This window comes from Sinohyriopsis cumingii, chromosome 8, assembly GCF_028554795.1.
Source record: "Sinohyriopsis cumingii isolate HCF-2022 chromosome 8, ASM2855479v2, whole genome shotgun sequence".
NCBI lineage: Eukaryota > Metazoa > Mollusca > Bivalvia > Unionida > Unionidae > Sinohyriopsis > Sinohyriopsis cumingii.
Genome location: NC_142968.1, coordinates 30,305,569 through 30,321,653, shown reverse-complemented (window position 1 = coordinate 30,321,653; position 16,085 = coordinate 30,305,569). Strand labels below are relative to the sequence as shown.

The window sequence follows — 16,085 nt, the reverse complement described above, 5'->3', positions numbered from 1 at the left end:
GTGTACTATGTGTGCACTTTGTGTGTACAGCATATGAATGGCTTATTCAAACCTATCAGTAGATTAATTTATCAGTAGCCATGAAAGCTATTACCCAGGCATGCTTATTAGAAATATCTCTGTATTGTATCAATATGATTCACAATACACAGCCTATGATACAATATCTTACTGAACCACATCTCAACTTAATGGTCTTTTCATATTTAGAAGGTTTCTTAGTGGTAAGATGGTGCCATTTTATGGGTTGGCATACTGGTTGTATGTCTAGGATACAGATTACAGTCCAATAGCCTTTTCATCTATTTATATGCCATTCTCATCTTTGACAAGATAAAATAAATACTTCCAAACAGACTACCTGTCAGGTGTCAGTGACTTTTACTCAACCTTTTAGGCCATTTTTTGTGCTCTGTTTGATTAGGTGCAGGACTTGGGATACCACCCACCCACCCCAAAAATATGCTTCTGGTTGGCTGACCATCCGTTTCTCATTGCCAACCCTAGCACTTTCCTTACCAACTAACAAGGTGACTGTAACTCATGCTATTTGGAATCTGCCCCATTGGCAATTCTATGCTAATTTTTCTTCGATCCTGTTGCCATGTTCAGTCACTGATTACATACCTCAGCACAAAAGGAGATAATCCAAAATTGCTTACCATTTTCAGTTTACGTTCTTTACATTTTATTTACTAGCCACTTTTATACAAAGTTTCGTTGCTTTGCATTTACAGTATATATTGAGTTTGGATGCCATACTTCTGGTGTGGCATGAAGTGAACAAGCTACAGTTCCGATTAGTGGTTGTTGTTTTACTCTGGACTGCAACAAACAATAGCCACCAGTCAGAATTGAATGTAACATATCTCAAGATGTGAAGCAACAGTGACACGTCTTGTAAAAGTGTTTATTACATGATTAGTAGAATACTTAGATCACACATGAGGAACAAACCTGAATGACATCTTCATGGTGATATATGTTTTCAATGGCTGAGCATGATAAAATAATTGGCATGCAATTGGGAGGGGGACAGATTTCAAACCATGTGAGTGAGTCTCCTTGTGTTTGCTAAATTTGTATATGTTGAGTTGGTGTTTTCAATAGCTTTTCTTTGTAGTTGACAAATAAATTCATGTGCTTGCTATGGCTGTCGCTGATGAATTTTCAGTTTGAAGAATAAAAAGGCCAATGACTAAAAATTATTCATGACTGCCGAACATTTTCAGGAGAAACACCGACATCAAAGACAATACCATCTCCAAACCTTCCTCATGGCTGGGAAAAAAGATTGGATCCAAACACAAGAAGATACTTCTATCTCAATCACAATTCAGGCACGACTCAGTGGGAACCACCATTTGTCACACCAGGACAAGGTAATAGTAACATAGCTTCAAAAATTAGTTATTGGAAAAAATCAAAGTATAGTTTATGGCAGATGTTTTTTTAAAATACACACACACTCACATGTGTGTGTATATATATATATATATATATATATATATATATATATATATATATATATATATATAATATCCGAGAAATTCAATGGGACCATTTTAAGGATTGTCACAGTTGCCACAGCAAGAAAATATGCTTTCTGTTTTATTATCCAGATGACTTGCACAGTATAGACAATTTTATCGACTCAAATCTCATGCATGCTGAGATACTCTAAGTTCTTAGTGTCAAAGAGACCACAATCATACCCACTCTTGTATTTAAAATATAGCACTGTTTCTTCCTGCTTCTCTTATGGTTGAAAAATAAGTGTATATTTTTTGTAAAGTGCTTGATATGTTCCTAGAAAGGGTTTTTTAAGTTGCTAATTCTACAGTTTATGGTTCATTATTATCTCGTGATATTGTCAACACGAGGTTTCATAAACTTTGTTGATATATATATATATATATATATATATATATATATATATATATATATATTATTGTCTGTTTCATTTCTGTGATTATTTAGTTTTCTTCCAGTGTTTTCAAACCTAATTGTTTTAGCAAACTTTAAGAATCTGATGATAAAATTGCTATTGGTATGTGTAACCAGCCAAGAAGTTTGGAATCAATCACTTAAAAATCCTTTTCTTCGCTGTGTGTATTTGACTTAACATTTCCAACTCTCTCTCCACATAGCTCATGTCCAAATGTGTCAGTTCTGACATATAAGCAAGCTCATGACTTTGTGTCATTTTCATTAGGATTTTCATTAGGAAAGAAGAAGACATTTTTGTGAATTCCTGTATTTTTAACTGGTGTCATATTGAAATACACAGTGTTTGATGAAACAGATAATAATGACAGTGGGTTTAAATTAAAAGCATTTCAGCGAAATGAGCATTATTTGCTTTGTGTGTGCAGATACAAGAAATGCTTATCATGAAATAGAAAAAGACATATTGTAAAATTAAAAAATTCTGACTTGACTATTTTATTTGCCTTGGACACAGTTTGTTCATGACTTAGGTGGATTTTCCTTTATGAAGGCCAGTGTTAGGTGAAAGTTAGTCAACAATAGCATGTGTTTATGCCTGTAATAGGACAAATTTGGCTATGTTAGGAAATGCACTCAAACTCACTTAACACATTTTTCTATTTTATATAGATGAAAAATAACTAGGTAATGCATAAAAAAAAAATTGACAATTTTTTGTCAAATGATTTTGCATCAAGGCAACACACATGGGATTTTAAAATGTTTATTGAAAAAAATCAAAATAGACTGATCTGCCATTGCATAATGCTGGCAGAGGAAGGTCTGTTTTGTTTGTTCTATTGATCACTCCTAATAAACTGCATAGACCCAGATCTGCTAGCACATTATCAGTTTATGCAGCTTTCAGTAGAATTTGACTTCTAAGTGAGTATAAGCGGTCTATATGTAGTATATGTAGTATGCCAAAGATCATTAGAATTTATTCTGCTGGTCTTATAAATTTTGTTTCTAAGGGGCATGCGTGTGAAATTGTTTATGTTACGATTACTATATATACTTGCTTAACAGTCAAGTCCAGCTGCAAACTGCAGATTTGCCATCACAGGATGCACTGCAGATCCGAGTCTGTGCAATTTGTGGAGCAATCAGTAGAACATAGACCCTGATCTGTTGGCACAGTATACGGTGGCAGATCAGATTTTATGTTGTTTGCAGTTCAGCTTGAGTTATATTTTGGTATTTACATTATTAGGAATATTTTAACATTAACAAGGCTTACTGCTGGCAACTGCATCACTGAAAGCAAATGTTAAAATTATGCATTACTCTTGTTTGTAGACTTTGTTCTTGTATATAAATAACCAGAATAATAGCGGTTTTAATTATATACTTGATGTAGATGTATTTTTCTGATTGTACACTTGATATATACATTGTAGGTCAGATCAGCTCTAACACATTCACTACTAGGCTGAAGGATGAGCCATCCGACCTAAGTCGATATGGGGGAGGTCTCAAGAGATCTAGTTCCTCCCCCAACATTGCTAAGTTGGTGGAGGAAGAAGTAATCGAGAAAAAGGTTCCCCTTCCTTCCGTGGATCGCTCCAAGAAACCAGAAATCAGGTATGTAATTTTTGTTAGTTACTTAAGTTAAATAATTTTTATTAGTTACTTAAGTATATAATAGAGTTTGATTACATTTCTAAATGACATGCATATTATATAGTGAATACCTATAGTTTTACCATATACAGTTACTTGCCACAGTTTCCACTTTTCAGAATCCCATGATTTATGTAGTAAATCTTTTCTTTTTCATAGTCATTTACATTACAACCTATTTGTTATAAAGTTTAAAGCACATTTTTTAGGATAAATAGAAGTGAATAATTTAAGTTGGGGACAAGGCAAACTTGAGAAAAGATCTAAATAAAAAAATTATATGGATCCTCATATCGTTAATTTTACCAAAATCTGCATTTTGTTTGTATTTCATTATTGTTTCAGCTTTTCTCCATTTTTGGGGTACCTTTTTATTCTGTTTGCATTCCATCCAGCTAGTATCTCATCATATTTTATTTATTTGTCTCAGATTGTATTCTGATTTCTATAGCTGCCATTCACTCGTTTGTATCATTTTCCTTCATTTGTAGTTTATCAAAGTCAGGATTTCCATTTTTGAAAGTATTAAACAGAAAAAATTATTGCTTTGAGATCTTTTTAATGTTAAAAGTATATTTTTATTTAATCAAATATGAAATAGAAAAAAATTGAGAAGGTAGCGTTAAATTTATGTTAAATATATAAGTGCGTGTAGAATGGATGTAAAAAATATAGTTGAGCATTTTCAGCAGATCTTATTTCCTCTTTTGTTTCATTTAGATACAGTACTTGTTTATATGCAGTTACCAATGATAATGTCATTACATCAGTGGTGGTTATTTTAAAAATATGATGGCTTGTTAGTAGTGAAAACTATGCCATAGTAAAGACTCGGGTCCTGGATTAACAAGTATATTCTGCAATGGAAGTTTTAACCTCTAGTATGTGTAAATAGATTTTCAAAATCTGTTCATGAAATATATTCATATTTCATTTCATTCTTTTGTTTGGCATTCATTGTTCTGTGTTCAGCATTATGAATTCTCCATTTTCTTCCCCTTCTTTTATTGTTTCATTTGCATATCATTTCCATCCAATTTCAGTTCACTGGTAAAATTGCCTAATTTAGGATCCGTATGCCTGTTTGCATTGCATTTTTATTGAAAAATTCATAAGCATCATAGTTCGCTGAAGTTGCAGTTAAGGACAGCAAACAAGTATCATTGATCTTAGACCCTGTCTAATTATTAAACCTAATTACTATGATAGCATGTGCATCCTATTCTGTTACATTCATTCTAAGAAATAATAAAACTTTTAAGGTATTATATTAGCAGTGAAACATCCCTAAATCTGGGACAATGACATTTGGGCAGTTAAGTTATTTTTCACAGCCACTTAACTTTTCAGAGTTTGGGCTAAATTGTATCCATAAGAAAAGTATCACCATTTGCATATCTTTAATTCCATACTGGGTTAATTTCAGACAAGAACCAGTCCGTATTGTACCACCAGTTCTGAGAAGAGATCTGAATCCAGTCTATGGAAATGTGGTATGTACAGTCTTTAGGTACTGAAGTCCAATGAACAGTTGAAGAAAAAAAGTATATGTCTGTTCTTTTTTAATTCCATTCAAATTTAATTTTCACAATTAGTCTTAAATATATGATATTTGTTGTTGCAGATTTGACACATTTGTGAAATTTTATGTAAAGTTCTGCTTTGAAGCCCCATCTGGAAAAAAATGTATAAGAGACAAAAAAAAAAAAATAAACACTCATGATCGAGAGAAAATATTTACTTTTTGAAATCTATCTCAATACATGGTATATGATTAATGCATACAGAAGCCCTAAATTGATCATCTGTTATATTAGTTTTCATGTCCTAAATCTTGATTTCATGTTTTATTTGTAATACGCATATTTCAGTCTGGTCTAGCCTTTATGCAAGGGATTGTGCTTTTCATCTTTAGCTGCAACAATGTTACTTCTATGGTACCAATAGAGTATATAAAATAGACTCAAGAAACTTTAGATAAAAAATTGTTATGGTTGATTTTTGACTGAATTGAGTATATCTTGGGTTGATTGCCAACAAAGCATGAAATGATCAGTTTCACTGGCTGACAGAAATGTCTTACTGATTTTGATTACCTTGTGCACTTATTGAAATGCGCATAATCCATTATCATTGATAATAAATATAAAGAATGAAAGATGAAATCTTCAGCAAAAATACTGCATTTTTGTTCCAAACTAGTATGTAGGAAGGAAAAAATCTTGACTCGAGTGTCTGAAATAACTTCCTATGGGGAATGGTTACTCAAGAATGATGAATTTTGTAAAGACCCACTTTGGAAGGCTTATAACAAGAGAGTAATTACAGGTCATTGATATATTTGATGATGCATTGAATATTCATTTTTCTAGCCTGATATACTTACAATCGGTCATTGTTGATTCAGACTAAAATGCCTTATGCAAAAATGTCCTTATCAACTAAAATAAATGTGACCTGAACAGTTGACATTGTTATTTTAGCAGACAAGGAAATAGTACAAAATTGTGTTCTATGTAGACTGTGATGACTGATTCAAAACATGTATTGCTTGAAAAGTGATTTATTGCAGAAATTACTAAATCAATGACCTGTGTGTCTGTGATAATATGTCTTTACATTTATTGAATATACACAATACAGTTATAGGTATTTGCTACTCCTGTTTCTTTTCTAATTTGCTTCATATTTTTTAAATTGTAGGGAACATTGGGACCCACTTTTTCCATAGTCTGAATGAACATTTTGATAGCCAAATGTGTGCTAAGAAGTTTTGTCAGAATGTATTTTATCCATGTGTTTGTTATTCAGAAATTATCAAAAATTGGTTAATTATCTTGAGCTTTAAAAATGTAATCTTCCAGCCTTATACACAAACTATGAATTCACAAGAGGTAAGATTTATATGTATTCATTGTGTTGTTTATTTCTCATCATTACTGAATGAATTTTAAAATTGGATCTCACTTATATCTGAGGATAAGTATAACATTATTTTGATAAAAACAGAAATTGTGAATATTGAGCTTGTGGGTGTCCAAAAAAATGTAGTCTTGCAAAACTTTAATCAATAAAATATTCAGTGTCATATTCCCGAAGTAAGATCATTGTAATATTTTGCATGCAATTTTTCTGTTTCTCTAGGGTCGTGGCCTGACAGGTCTGAAAAACTTGGGAAACACATGCTATATGAACTCCACCATCCAGTGCCTAAATAACACATCTCCACTTATCACATACTTTCTTACAGATGATTATCTACATGACTTTAACAGGTATGTACATAATAATTACCTGTTACAGAATACACGTAACAAAGTTGGTGGATCATTAACTTTTGTTGTTACAGTTTAAGGTAATGTTGTTCCCAAGTGTCACATCTTAGAATACAACTTCTGCACCTTAAGAAGATTTTCTTTCCAGATTTGACATCAATTTTCTTTTTTTAATATAGAACAATACGGATGTAAATTTTGCACTCATGGGAGATAACTCTTATTCTTACATTAGATTGCCTCCATTAACAAACTGTCACAATGAAATGAGGTTTTCTTGTGTTGTGTGAATCAGTTTTTGTAGCCACTTTAAGAAGCATGAGAGGATAGAAATAAAAAAAAATTCTGTTTATGCATATCTTCAGAGGTTTGAAATGCTCAAAAAGACAAGTCAACTATTTTTTTCTTAAACTACATTAACCAATCATAATTCCTTGGAAATGCAACCGCTACCATGAAGTTGCAGCTTTGGCTGGGAGTGATCTCTCCTTAGGCATATGGATTGGTGCCAAAGCCCATCTGAACCATAGTTACTAATTCTGTTCATGCTAGGTGACATGCTTTCTTTGGAGACCTTGCAAAACTGAAGTCATCATTTTCTTATACTCAACTATAAATCAAGTGAAGGAATTTTTCATCTCAGAGACGTATGCTCCATCAATATTTCACTCTATTTCTTGCTAATTTATATCCAAAGCAAACTTTTACTATTGTAAATTTACAACTTTGGTATTAATTATAGATGTTAGATGCCCTTTTAAGACTACTTGCACTGGTCAATAGTACATAAATTCTGCAGTGTGTATTCAGCTTGTGTACACCACTCCAGGCTTAGTTTAATGCTTCTGTACCTACTTAATAATCAACTTGATCAGTAGCACCAAATCACTTCATACCATTTACAGAACCAAGTCAGCAATATATATCTCCAGTTCCTTCATTCCTATGCCAGTGGCAATATGACATTCTATCAACACCAACTTTTGTGGTTCCATCTATGGAGATGTTTCAGTCCTGGAGGCCCAAAACTAAGTTACGGATAGGGAGGACATGCTTAGCGATCAACTGAAATTTAAATTGTTTCAATCAGGATGAACTTCTTGTATGTTTTCCCATCACTGTCTACAATCTTCACAAATACCACCTAAGATTATACAAGAGGCATTGGCACAAACACTCTTCTAGAGACAGTGAATTAAGCTCATTGGTTTCATTGCTCTTGCTGAACCTAATGATACAAGAAATCATCTATTAAAGAAGTCTTTTGCTTGTCACGAGCATAATTATGTCCACCTCCTTCTGTTATGCTAACACTTCTTCCAGAGTTTCAGGATTGATATTTTAACCTCTAAGACACATCAGAAAGGGAGCCAGTCTACAAATGGGGAATCATTTTGGCCCCAGTTTCTTTCCACAATAATCTCCTTCCAGACAAAATATGACACCATTCTCATACCACCCTTGTCAACTACCCAGGCAGGAGGAAGACTTCACTTCTTTTCTATCAAATTGGAAAGAGTTTGCCACGATAATCTTTGGACCCAGTAAGTCATTTCAGAAGACTACAATATCACATTCAACACCACTTCTCAATTTTCCAATGTCCCTTCAGTTACAGATATCACAAAAGTCCCATTCAAGGAAAATGTCCTGCAGTGAGAAAAACAAACAATCATCTTCAGAAAAGGTTAGTAGAGATTGTTGATAACACCGAATCAGCCTTCATTGTATCTTCTAGACAATTTGGATTTGTAACAGGTGAAGGCACTGGCTCTGAGCCCAAAGTGGAATCAAATTGTGTGTTCTGACATGGTTGAATAAGGTACTGTTTGAACCGCTCATGAGAGCATCGTTGGTTTACCTCACATATAAAACCTACTTCCCACTTTTCCTAGCTACAGCAGGCAGGATCAGTGAAATGTGTGCTTTGTCAGTTTACATAAACTAATTACAGTTCTAGTGGGATGTGTCAGTATTACTCATGATGGCCACCTGCTTTCATTGCCGAGAACAGGCTTCCACTCATTGGCAGTCAGTCTTTTGTATTGAAACCTTCTTACTTCCTGAATGCTTCAACCCATAGTCATCTTCAGGATCCATTGAGGGCTTTGAAGTGATATGTAAAAAGAATGAGCCAATTTGGAGTGGGAGATCTCATTGGCTAATTACTTTGGTTAGAAGCAAAGGTTGGTATCTTAGCTCAGGCTCTATTATCCTGGATAAGATGTGGGTATGTGAGAAAGCTTAATAGCTTCTTATGGGTCATTGGTTATTCCCAGAATTTTCCTAGGTTCTTCCTCTGCTGCTTATACTGGCCTCCATGTTTCAACAATCTTGCTGAAAATGGCATTAAACTCAATACAACAGCAACAACTGGATAAGATGGTTTATTCATTCTCCATACAAGTAATTAACCCAACATTAAATGAAGTTTTTAAGCATTTTTACTCTTACAGTTAGGGCATTCCTTGATAAGTATTGCATATTACTGTTCCTTAGCTGATATTATACAGGCTATGGTCCGAGTTAAATTTTTCTAGTTTCCATCTCTGAGATCATCCAAAAAGGCTCACTTAGAATAGGTGGGACCAATAGCAGCAACTCAGTGGGCGTCTTTCCAGGGTCATTTGGCAGCATTTTATTGGTGGCTGGGTTTGCATGAGAAAATCCTTTTCCTTTCTTCCAAAATCTGTCTTGTCATATGGATATATCAAAGATTTAGAAGCTGCCTCACATATATATGGGGAACCAGAGATGGTCTCTCACTGGGATAAGGGGAAATAACTCATTCCACCTCACCTATTCTCCTATGGTGTTATGATTGGTAATATATTTGAAGAAGAAACCAGTTGGATTAAATATGTTTCTTTGATAATACTTACCAAGTCATAAAATGGATACACCCTCTCAGTCTCCCAACAGTTGCATTCTTCTTAGAGAGCATGCATTCATATTTAGTAGTAACTGATGTACCAGTAGGGTTTGGCACAAATCCCTATATCAACGGGAGATCACAGTTTGACTGTAATCTGTGTGGACAGATACATGTTAAATTTCATTGCTTAAAATTTTATTCTGGAAGGTAGGAATATATGAGATGGTGGTTGTACTTTAAGGTATTTATGATCAAGTAAATTTTATCGAGGAAACGTATTTAACTCAGAAAAATGTTTTTGCTGGTGTTAACTAAGATGGAGATATTTATGTTGATTCACTATTATAGTTTTAGGTTTTCAGTCAGACAAATAGTAATATTTTTTTTATATCACAATTACAAAAATGTGAAATTGTATGCCCTTCAAAAATGAATAAAAAACTACTTGAATTAAAGAGTCAGTCATTACTTACCTAGCCAAAAGGCCAAGTGAGCTTATGGTACAGGCATGTGTCTGTCATTTGACGGAAAGCATCCTGGCAGAAAGACATTCAAATTTTACAGATAATGCTAATCCATCATCCTATACAGCCACCATTATTTCAGAAAAACCTTCAAATTCACTTATCAAAAATTGCTCAACAGAATTTGACCAAATTTTATAAAAGGCACCCTTGCATGAAAGCGCTACAGTTTTTACAAATGATGCCAATGTGCATTTCAGTATGGTTTCTGCTGTAATAAAAAGACAAGTTTTTAAAGAACTTTATCTCAAAAAATACTTTACGGGTTCCACCAAATTTGATGAGTCCTGGCATACAGGCATTTCATTATCATACAAAACACATCAGATATGGATGAAAATACAAACAGATTAAGAAACCAAGAAATGATTGTTTTCATAATATATGCATTCAAAAGAATTAGAAGAAATTTCTACTGAAAGCATCTTGCTAACTCAAATTTCTTGCCTAAGTTCTTGAAGATTTCCGTTTGGCTGTTAGGCAGATATCTAACAGTACTATGATCTCAGGCTCATTTAGGTCTGTGGTATTATTTTAGAGACCAACATTTCAGTTTCAGCTCTCTTCATACTCAAGGTAGTATTTACCTGTCTTTAGTCAGGTAAGGCAGGTGTATGACATATAGGTATGAAATATATTTTTGTCTTGCCTGAGATTGTTTTGATATAGTTATGGCAGCAACAGCAGCATCCACAATATCCATCTTTTAAAAAAGTTTTCAGAAGTTATACATTTATGGCTACTGCACATGTGCCAGTATTTAATCAAAACTTTGGCTCCAGTGTTACTAAAAGTCTTACATGTGAACCTTGATAGACCATGTTTCCTCAATCCATGTGTTAGAATACTCATGTTAAACTATTAACTTAAGTTACATATTCAAGGCTTCACTGTTTCATATTACAGGGATGTTGGCAATCAAGTGGAAGTAGTGCTGGACTTCGCTGTGGTGATCAAGGCACTGTGGTCTGGCCAGTACAGGTGTATCACTCCTCGAGATTTCAAGGTTTGTATTTGTCCAAAATCTCAAATAAAAGTTTTATTCAGTATATTAGCTTTAGATACCTTTGTCCATCTTTGGTGAGCCTTGGAGTTAGTTCTAGTTTCACTTTATTGCTTGGCAACATCTTGTTTTGTTTAAGTCAATAGTTTGATGTTGAAACATGACCATAAGTAGTAGAACTTGTAGGCCAGGCAGGCAAATTAAATAGCATGGTCAGAAACAATGGAAAAGTAATTAAAGCTTCGAAAGCAGGAAAAGTTTTATATATTCAGATTTACACATAAGCTACAGTTATGTGGTTTAAAGTTTTTTAAAAAAACAGAGTCAGAGTACGAGGAAAGAGCTAAGTGTTTGTTGACAAGCAGTTGCCAGGTCAGTTTGAAGTACTCACATGTTTTTCTTGTAGAATTCTCATTCATATTTCAGGAAATTTACAAAACTTTTAGAGCTTGGTTGTAGCAAAGAGTGATTTACAGAGTTAGAAAAAATTTGAATTGAAGCTCTTCGCCACCCATTTCCAGTGTGTATCATGGATTAGTGACTTGTGTTATACATACTGCATTATTTCAGTCTTCTCAAGGAGTTTCTGCAAAATCCAAAGGTGAAAACTTTTCAGGGAGATGAAATTACATGAATTCCTTTTCCTTGCAGGTAAAGTTAATAGTACCAAAGGCATGAACAAAGTACCACAAAAAAAAATGTGAATACAGTGGAATTTGGTTTTGATAGATGAAATATTTTTTTCTCAGTGTCACAAAGATGATTTTCTTTGGAATAGTCACTTTACATTTGTTTACGTATTGTTATTATTATTATTATTATTATTATTGGGAATAACTGTTTATTTTATTAGCAATATTATCTTAGAAGTATTTCATGGTTATCGTACAAAATTTTTATTTTCTTTTGAGCAGATTATAGTTGGGAAGTACCAGCCAATGTTTGCTGGGTATGAGCAGCAGGATTCACAGGAGTTTCTGACCTTCCTCCTAGATGGCCTTCATGAAGGGCTCAACAAGGTATAAGAACAAAAAACGTCTTTATAGCTGTCAAGTGCACCTCCACATAAGTATGTAGATTTGCAGTCACATAATACACATAATATACCTGCAGAGCAGGGTTGAGGCTGTTTGCAGTTATGATGAGTCCATTTTTGGCTAGTTCATCATGTGTGCTTTTATGATGTAAAACTGGAAGCTGTATTGATATATGGGAAATTTGCATGTGGTATGAGTATCGTTTTTATTTTACTTATTGTGAATTCAGGGCAGACTCCCCTGAGTGCAAATTACAGTAGGTAAAGATGAATGCATCATTTAATCCAGCATTACTGTATATTACCAAAAGTCATCAAACAGGCTGCCTTGTTAGCAGATTTACAGGACTGTGTGAAGCAGTCATTGAAATTAAGCAAAAGTAATGTATCTATTACTTGTCCAGAACAGAGTATATTTTAGATTTATCTGATTCTGATGTGAACAGTTTGGGAATACCCAGATTTTATTTTTGTTCATTTTTCAAATACTAGCTAAGATTACATTCATGCACAGCTGACTATCAGTATATGTTTGTTTGATCATATGAGAAAGACTTTGAATTCGTTTTAATCCGTGGGCTATGTCCTTGGGTTCAGAGGCTTCCATCATGCTTCATTATACCAACAGATGTTTGCACACAGCAAACCATGAATAATTCCTATATTATAAACATATAAATGTACTACTACAGCTGCATTACAGTAGCATGTATTCACACTTTTCTTATTTATTGATTTTTGACACACACGCCGCACATGCTTCATCACTCCTTAAAGCTTTTGACCTCCCTTCTTCATGTAAAAGCCTTTCTGATTTTCTTTGGCTTCTGAACCATTTATCAGTATGTTATTAAATAACTGGTATTGAACACCTTACCGGTAATCCAGATTCAAGGTCAGTATAAAACTTCTTTCTTCAGATAATGTTACCTGATCATAATTCTGAAGGTATTATGGTTGTACTCCTAAGATAATACAATCAATTTGATATTATTGAAGAAGGAAGTTTTACAAAGAAAATTGGTTTCTCGAATTCATTGTTTCAGCGAGTATATGTTCTTGTGGGATTTGTGTAAAAATGAGACCAAGTCCTGCACAAAATGAGATTTAATGCATTGGTGCCAAAAACATTCAACAATGTGCATTTTTTTACCTTTAATATAATAATAGATGCATTAATCAATTGTTAAATGTTTAAATTTTTCAATGATTCTCTTTATCTCAGTGAATAAAATTCATCAAGTGATCTATTTCATTTGCACGGATCACTATATTCAGACAATCTGTTTTTCTCATTTGCCTCATCCTGTATACAGCAAACCTTGGGATTGTCTGGAAATAATCATATTCTTAGTATATCCCATAATATTTATTGGTTGAGGGGTTAAAAATTGGCTCAGCATGGGACCAGATTTTAGTAATCACAATGAAGAAATATGAAATAAGTTCAAGTAATATAGTGAGGTAAATTCCCCTCCTGTTGTATTTAAATTTTTAACTAATAATAATGTGTAGTCTCTGATTCTTAAAATATCATGCTTCCAGCATTTATCATTGGTAAATGCAGCAAAGTATCACTTAGTGGTACATATGGGATGATGGACAACTGATTTCTTTAACCCATTATGATGGTCATGATAAATATTACCACAGATATGATGTCCCTAGTGAACAGGCAGGTAAAATCCTCAAAAACCTGAGTCACCTATCAAACAGAAAATGAAACATTTGACAAAGAAATGGTGGGAAAAAAATATTATGACACTCTGAAGAATCATTTGAAAGCTGAAACTTTGCAAAGACTAGCGAATAGTGCTGGAGGATGGATAAAATTGTGAAGTATGGTGAGAGGTATCAGTGAGGAGAATCCTAAAGTAAAAATGGTTATTTATTTGGTTTTTGTTGTAAATAACACTAAAATAGACATGTAAATCATGTGACATTTTATTACGAGGTTGACCCATTATGATAATACCAACTTGCCTATTTTGGTCTTCAGCGTGGCCCCATTTTTGTCAAACATGGCTGAACCATTGCTAGCTCATCTAAGGAAGGAATATTATTAAAATGTTTTACTGTACATTTTATGTGTGTATTTCATGCACACAGAAAAAGTTGTTATATGTCATATCAGTCTGACAAAGAGACAGTGGCTCATAAATTGACATCAAGTTCATGCATGTAATTATCTTGCAGGCTAGAGTTGCTGCATTGCAGTCGGCATGAAATTTTGGTTACCTGTAGATTAAAATAAACGTACACTGTATACTGTTCAGTTATCATGTTTTTCACCAAGTACAGTAAACATGAATTACAAACCCCAGGCTGCAAGGGAAAATAAATATAAGTATGGAAATGTAGCATTAGGCATTGACTCATTATTTGACAGAATTTAATCTTAAATTTTGAAACTAAATCTGACTTCAATTTGGCAGTTTGTTTGTATTTTATATTTAGGTGCACACTGTATGTCAGGCAATATAATATTGCACATAAAGATTTAAACCACCTCAATATCACTAGCTGGAAGTAGTGCTGGAGAGAGGTATATCATGCTGTTCCTGACAAAAGAGTACGGAACTGAAATTAGTTAATTTGACATTAGAATTGATGTTTGCCACCTTTTTTATGTCTCAATTTCAAAATTCTTTTCGTTAGGTGAAGAAGCGTCCAAATATTCCTGAATTGAACACTGAAAATTTACCTGATAATGTAGCTGCAGAGCTCTCCTGGAAAAATCACAAACTGATGAATGAATCTATCATAGTGGAGCTGTTTCAGGTAAACTGTTTTTTTAAATTTCTGCTCAATGAATAACGGTTAATTTCAAAACAAGTTTTGTTTCAATGCAGCATTTTTATGTTCTGCCACATTGGTAGGGTATATTTATTAATTTTGTCCACCCACTTATCCATCGATCAAACCTTGGTCAAGTTTTGAATATAGGTTACTTTCACCTTTAAATATATTATGCGATAACATTAACATTAGGAATGTAAAGTCCACTACCTCCTTAATTCAGTGCTTCTGAATAAATTAAAAATTTTTCATTGTATTTACCATATAAGCAAAGGGAAGTAGACTCTTACCTGTTACATCCCCTTGATCCCCACAATGTTTTAACCATTCACTACATTACTATTAGAATAGTTCTGAAGATCACCTGAAATCCTTTGATTATCTTCATGAATTCAAGCTGACTATCCAGAAAGTCAGTATATTAGAGAGTGAAATTTTTATAAATTATTATAGAAGTCCCACCCAGGCTCGATTTTGGTTGGAAGTTAAATTTGAGCTCCCAGTCAGCAATGCTGATGATTAAATGATTGAATATACAAAAAAAGTGAAATTCAACGAATAACAATTTAATAACAATTCAGTAGTCAAATGACTAAAATTTCCCAAGTACTCTCCTTCTGCTTGACCCTGTAATAGCCCAATGCATCACTTGATTAATAGTGTGAAATAGATTTCCACCTGTCCTTGTATTCTACTCATCTGTGCATTCTTCTCTCTCCCAGTTCCTTCACCTCTTCATCCTGACTTTCTCCAAATCCAACGGCTATTAAATTTCTTCAGTCACGCATTCATTCCTATCGAAATATTCATACGTTCTCGTATGGTAAAATGTCATAATAAAAGCACGGTATTAATTACTTCTCATACATACATCAATAAATTGCATCACATCAGTACATATTCCTAGTCCCATTATACTAAACAATATCACAACAAACGCATTTCTTTACATTACAACTGA

General features: G+C 33.6%; 1 protein-coding gene across 2 annotated transcripts in view; it reads left to right on the top strand.

The window, feature by feature from the left end:
* LOC149793221 (ubiquitin carboxyl-terminal hydrolase 8-like) overlaps positions 1 to 16,085 on the top strand; it is an 89,598-nt gene that overhangs the window by 44,237 nt on the left and 29,276 nt on the right. For both annotated transcript variants that reach the window (XM_089967189.1, XM_089967188.1), the window contains exons 13-19: positions 1,233 to 1,382; positions 3,390 to 3,573; positions 5,039 to 5,105; positions 6,757 to 6,887; positions 11,193 to 11,292; positions 12,204 to 12,308; positions 14,984 to 15,106. In XM_089967189.1, coding sequence (XP_089823315.1) covers positions 1,233 to 1,382; positions 3,390 to 3,573; positions 5,039 to 5,105; positions 6,757 to 6,887; positions 11,193 to 11,292; positions 12,204 to 12,308; positions 14,984 to 15,106 — 860 coding nt within the window. The remainder of the gene's footprint in view (positions 1 to 1,232; positions 1,383 to 3,389; positions 3,574 to 5,038; positions 5,106 to 6,756; positions 6,888 to 11,192; positions 11,293 to 12,203; positions 12,309 to 14,983; positions 15,107 to 16,085) is intronic.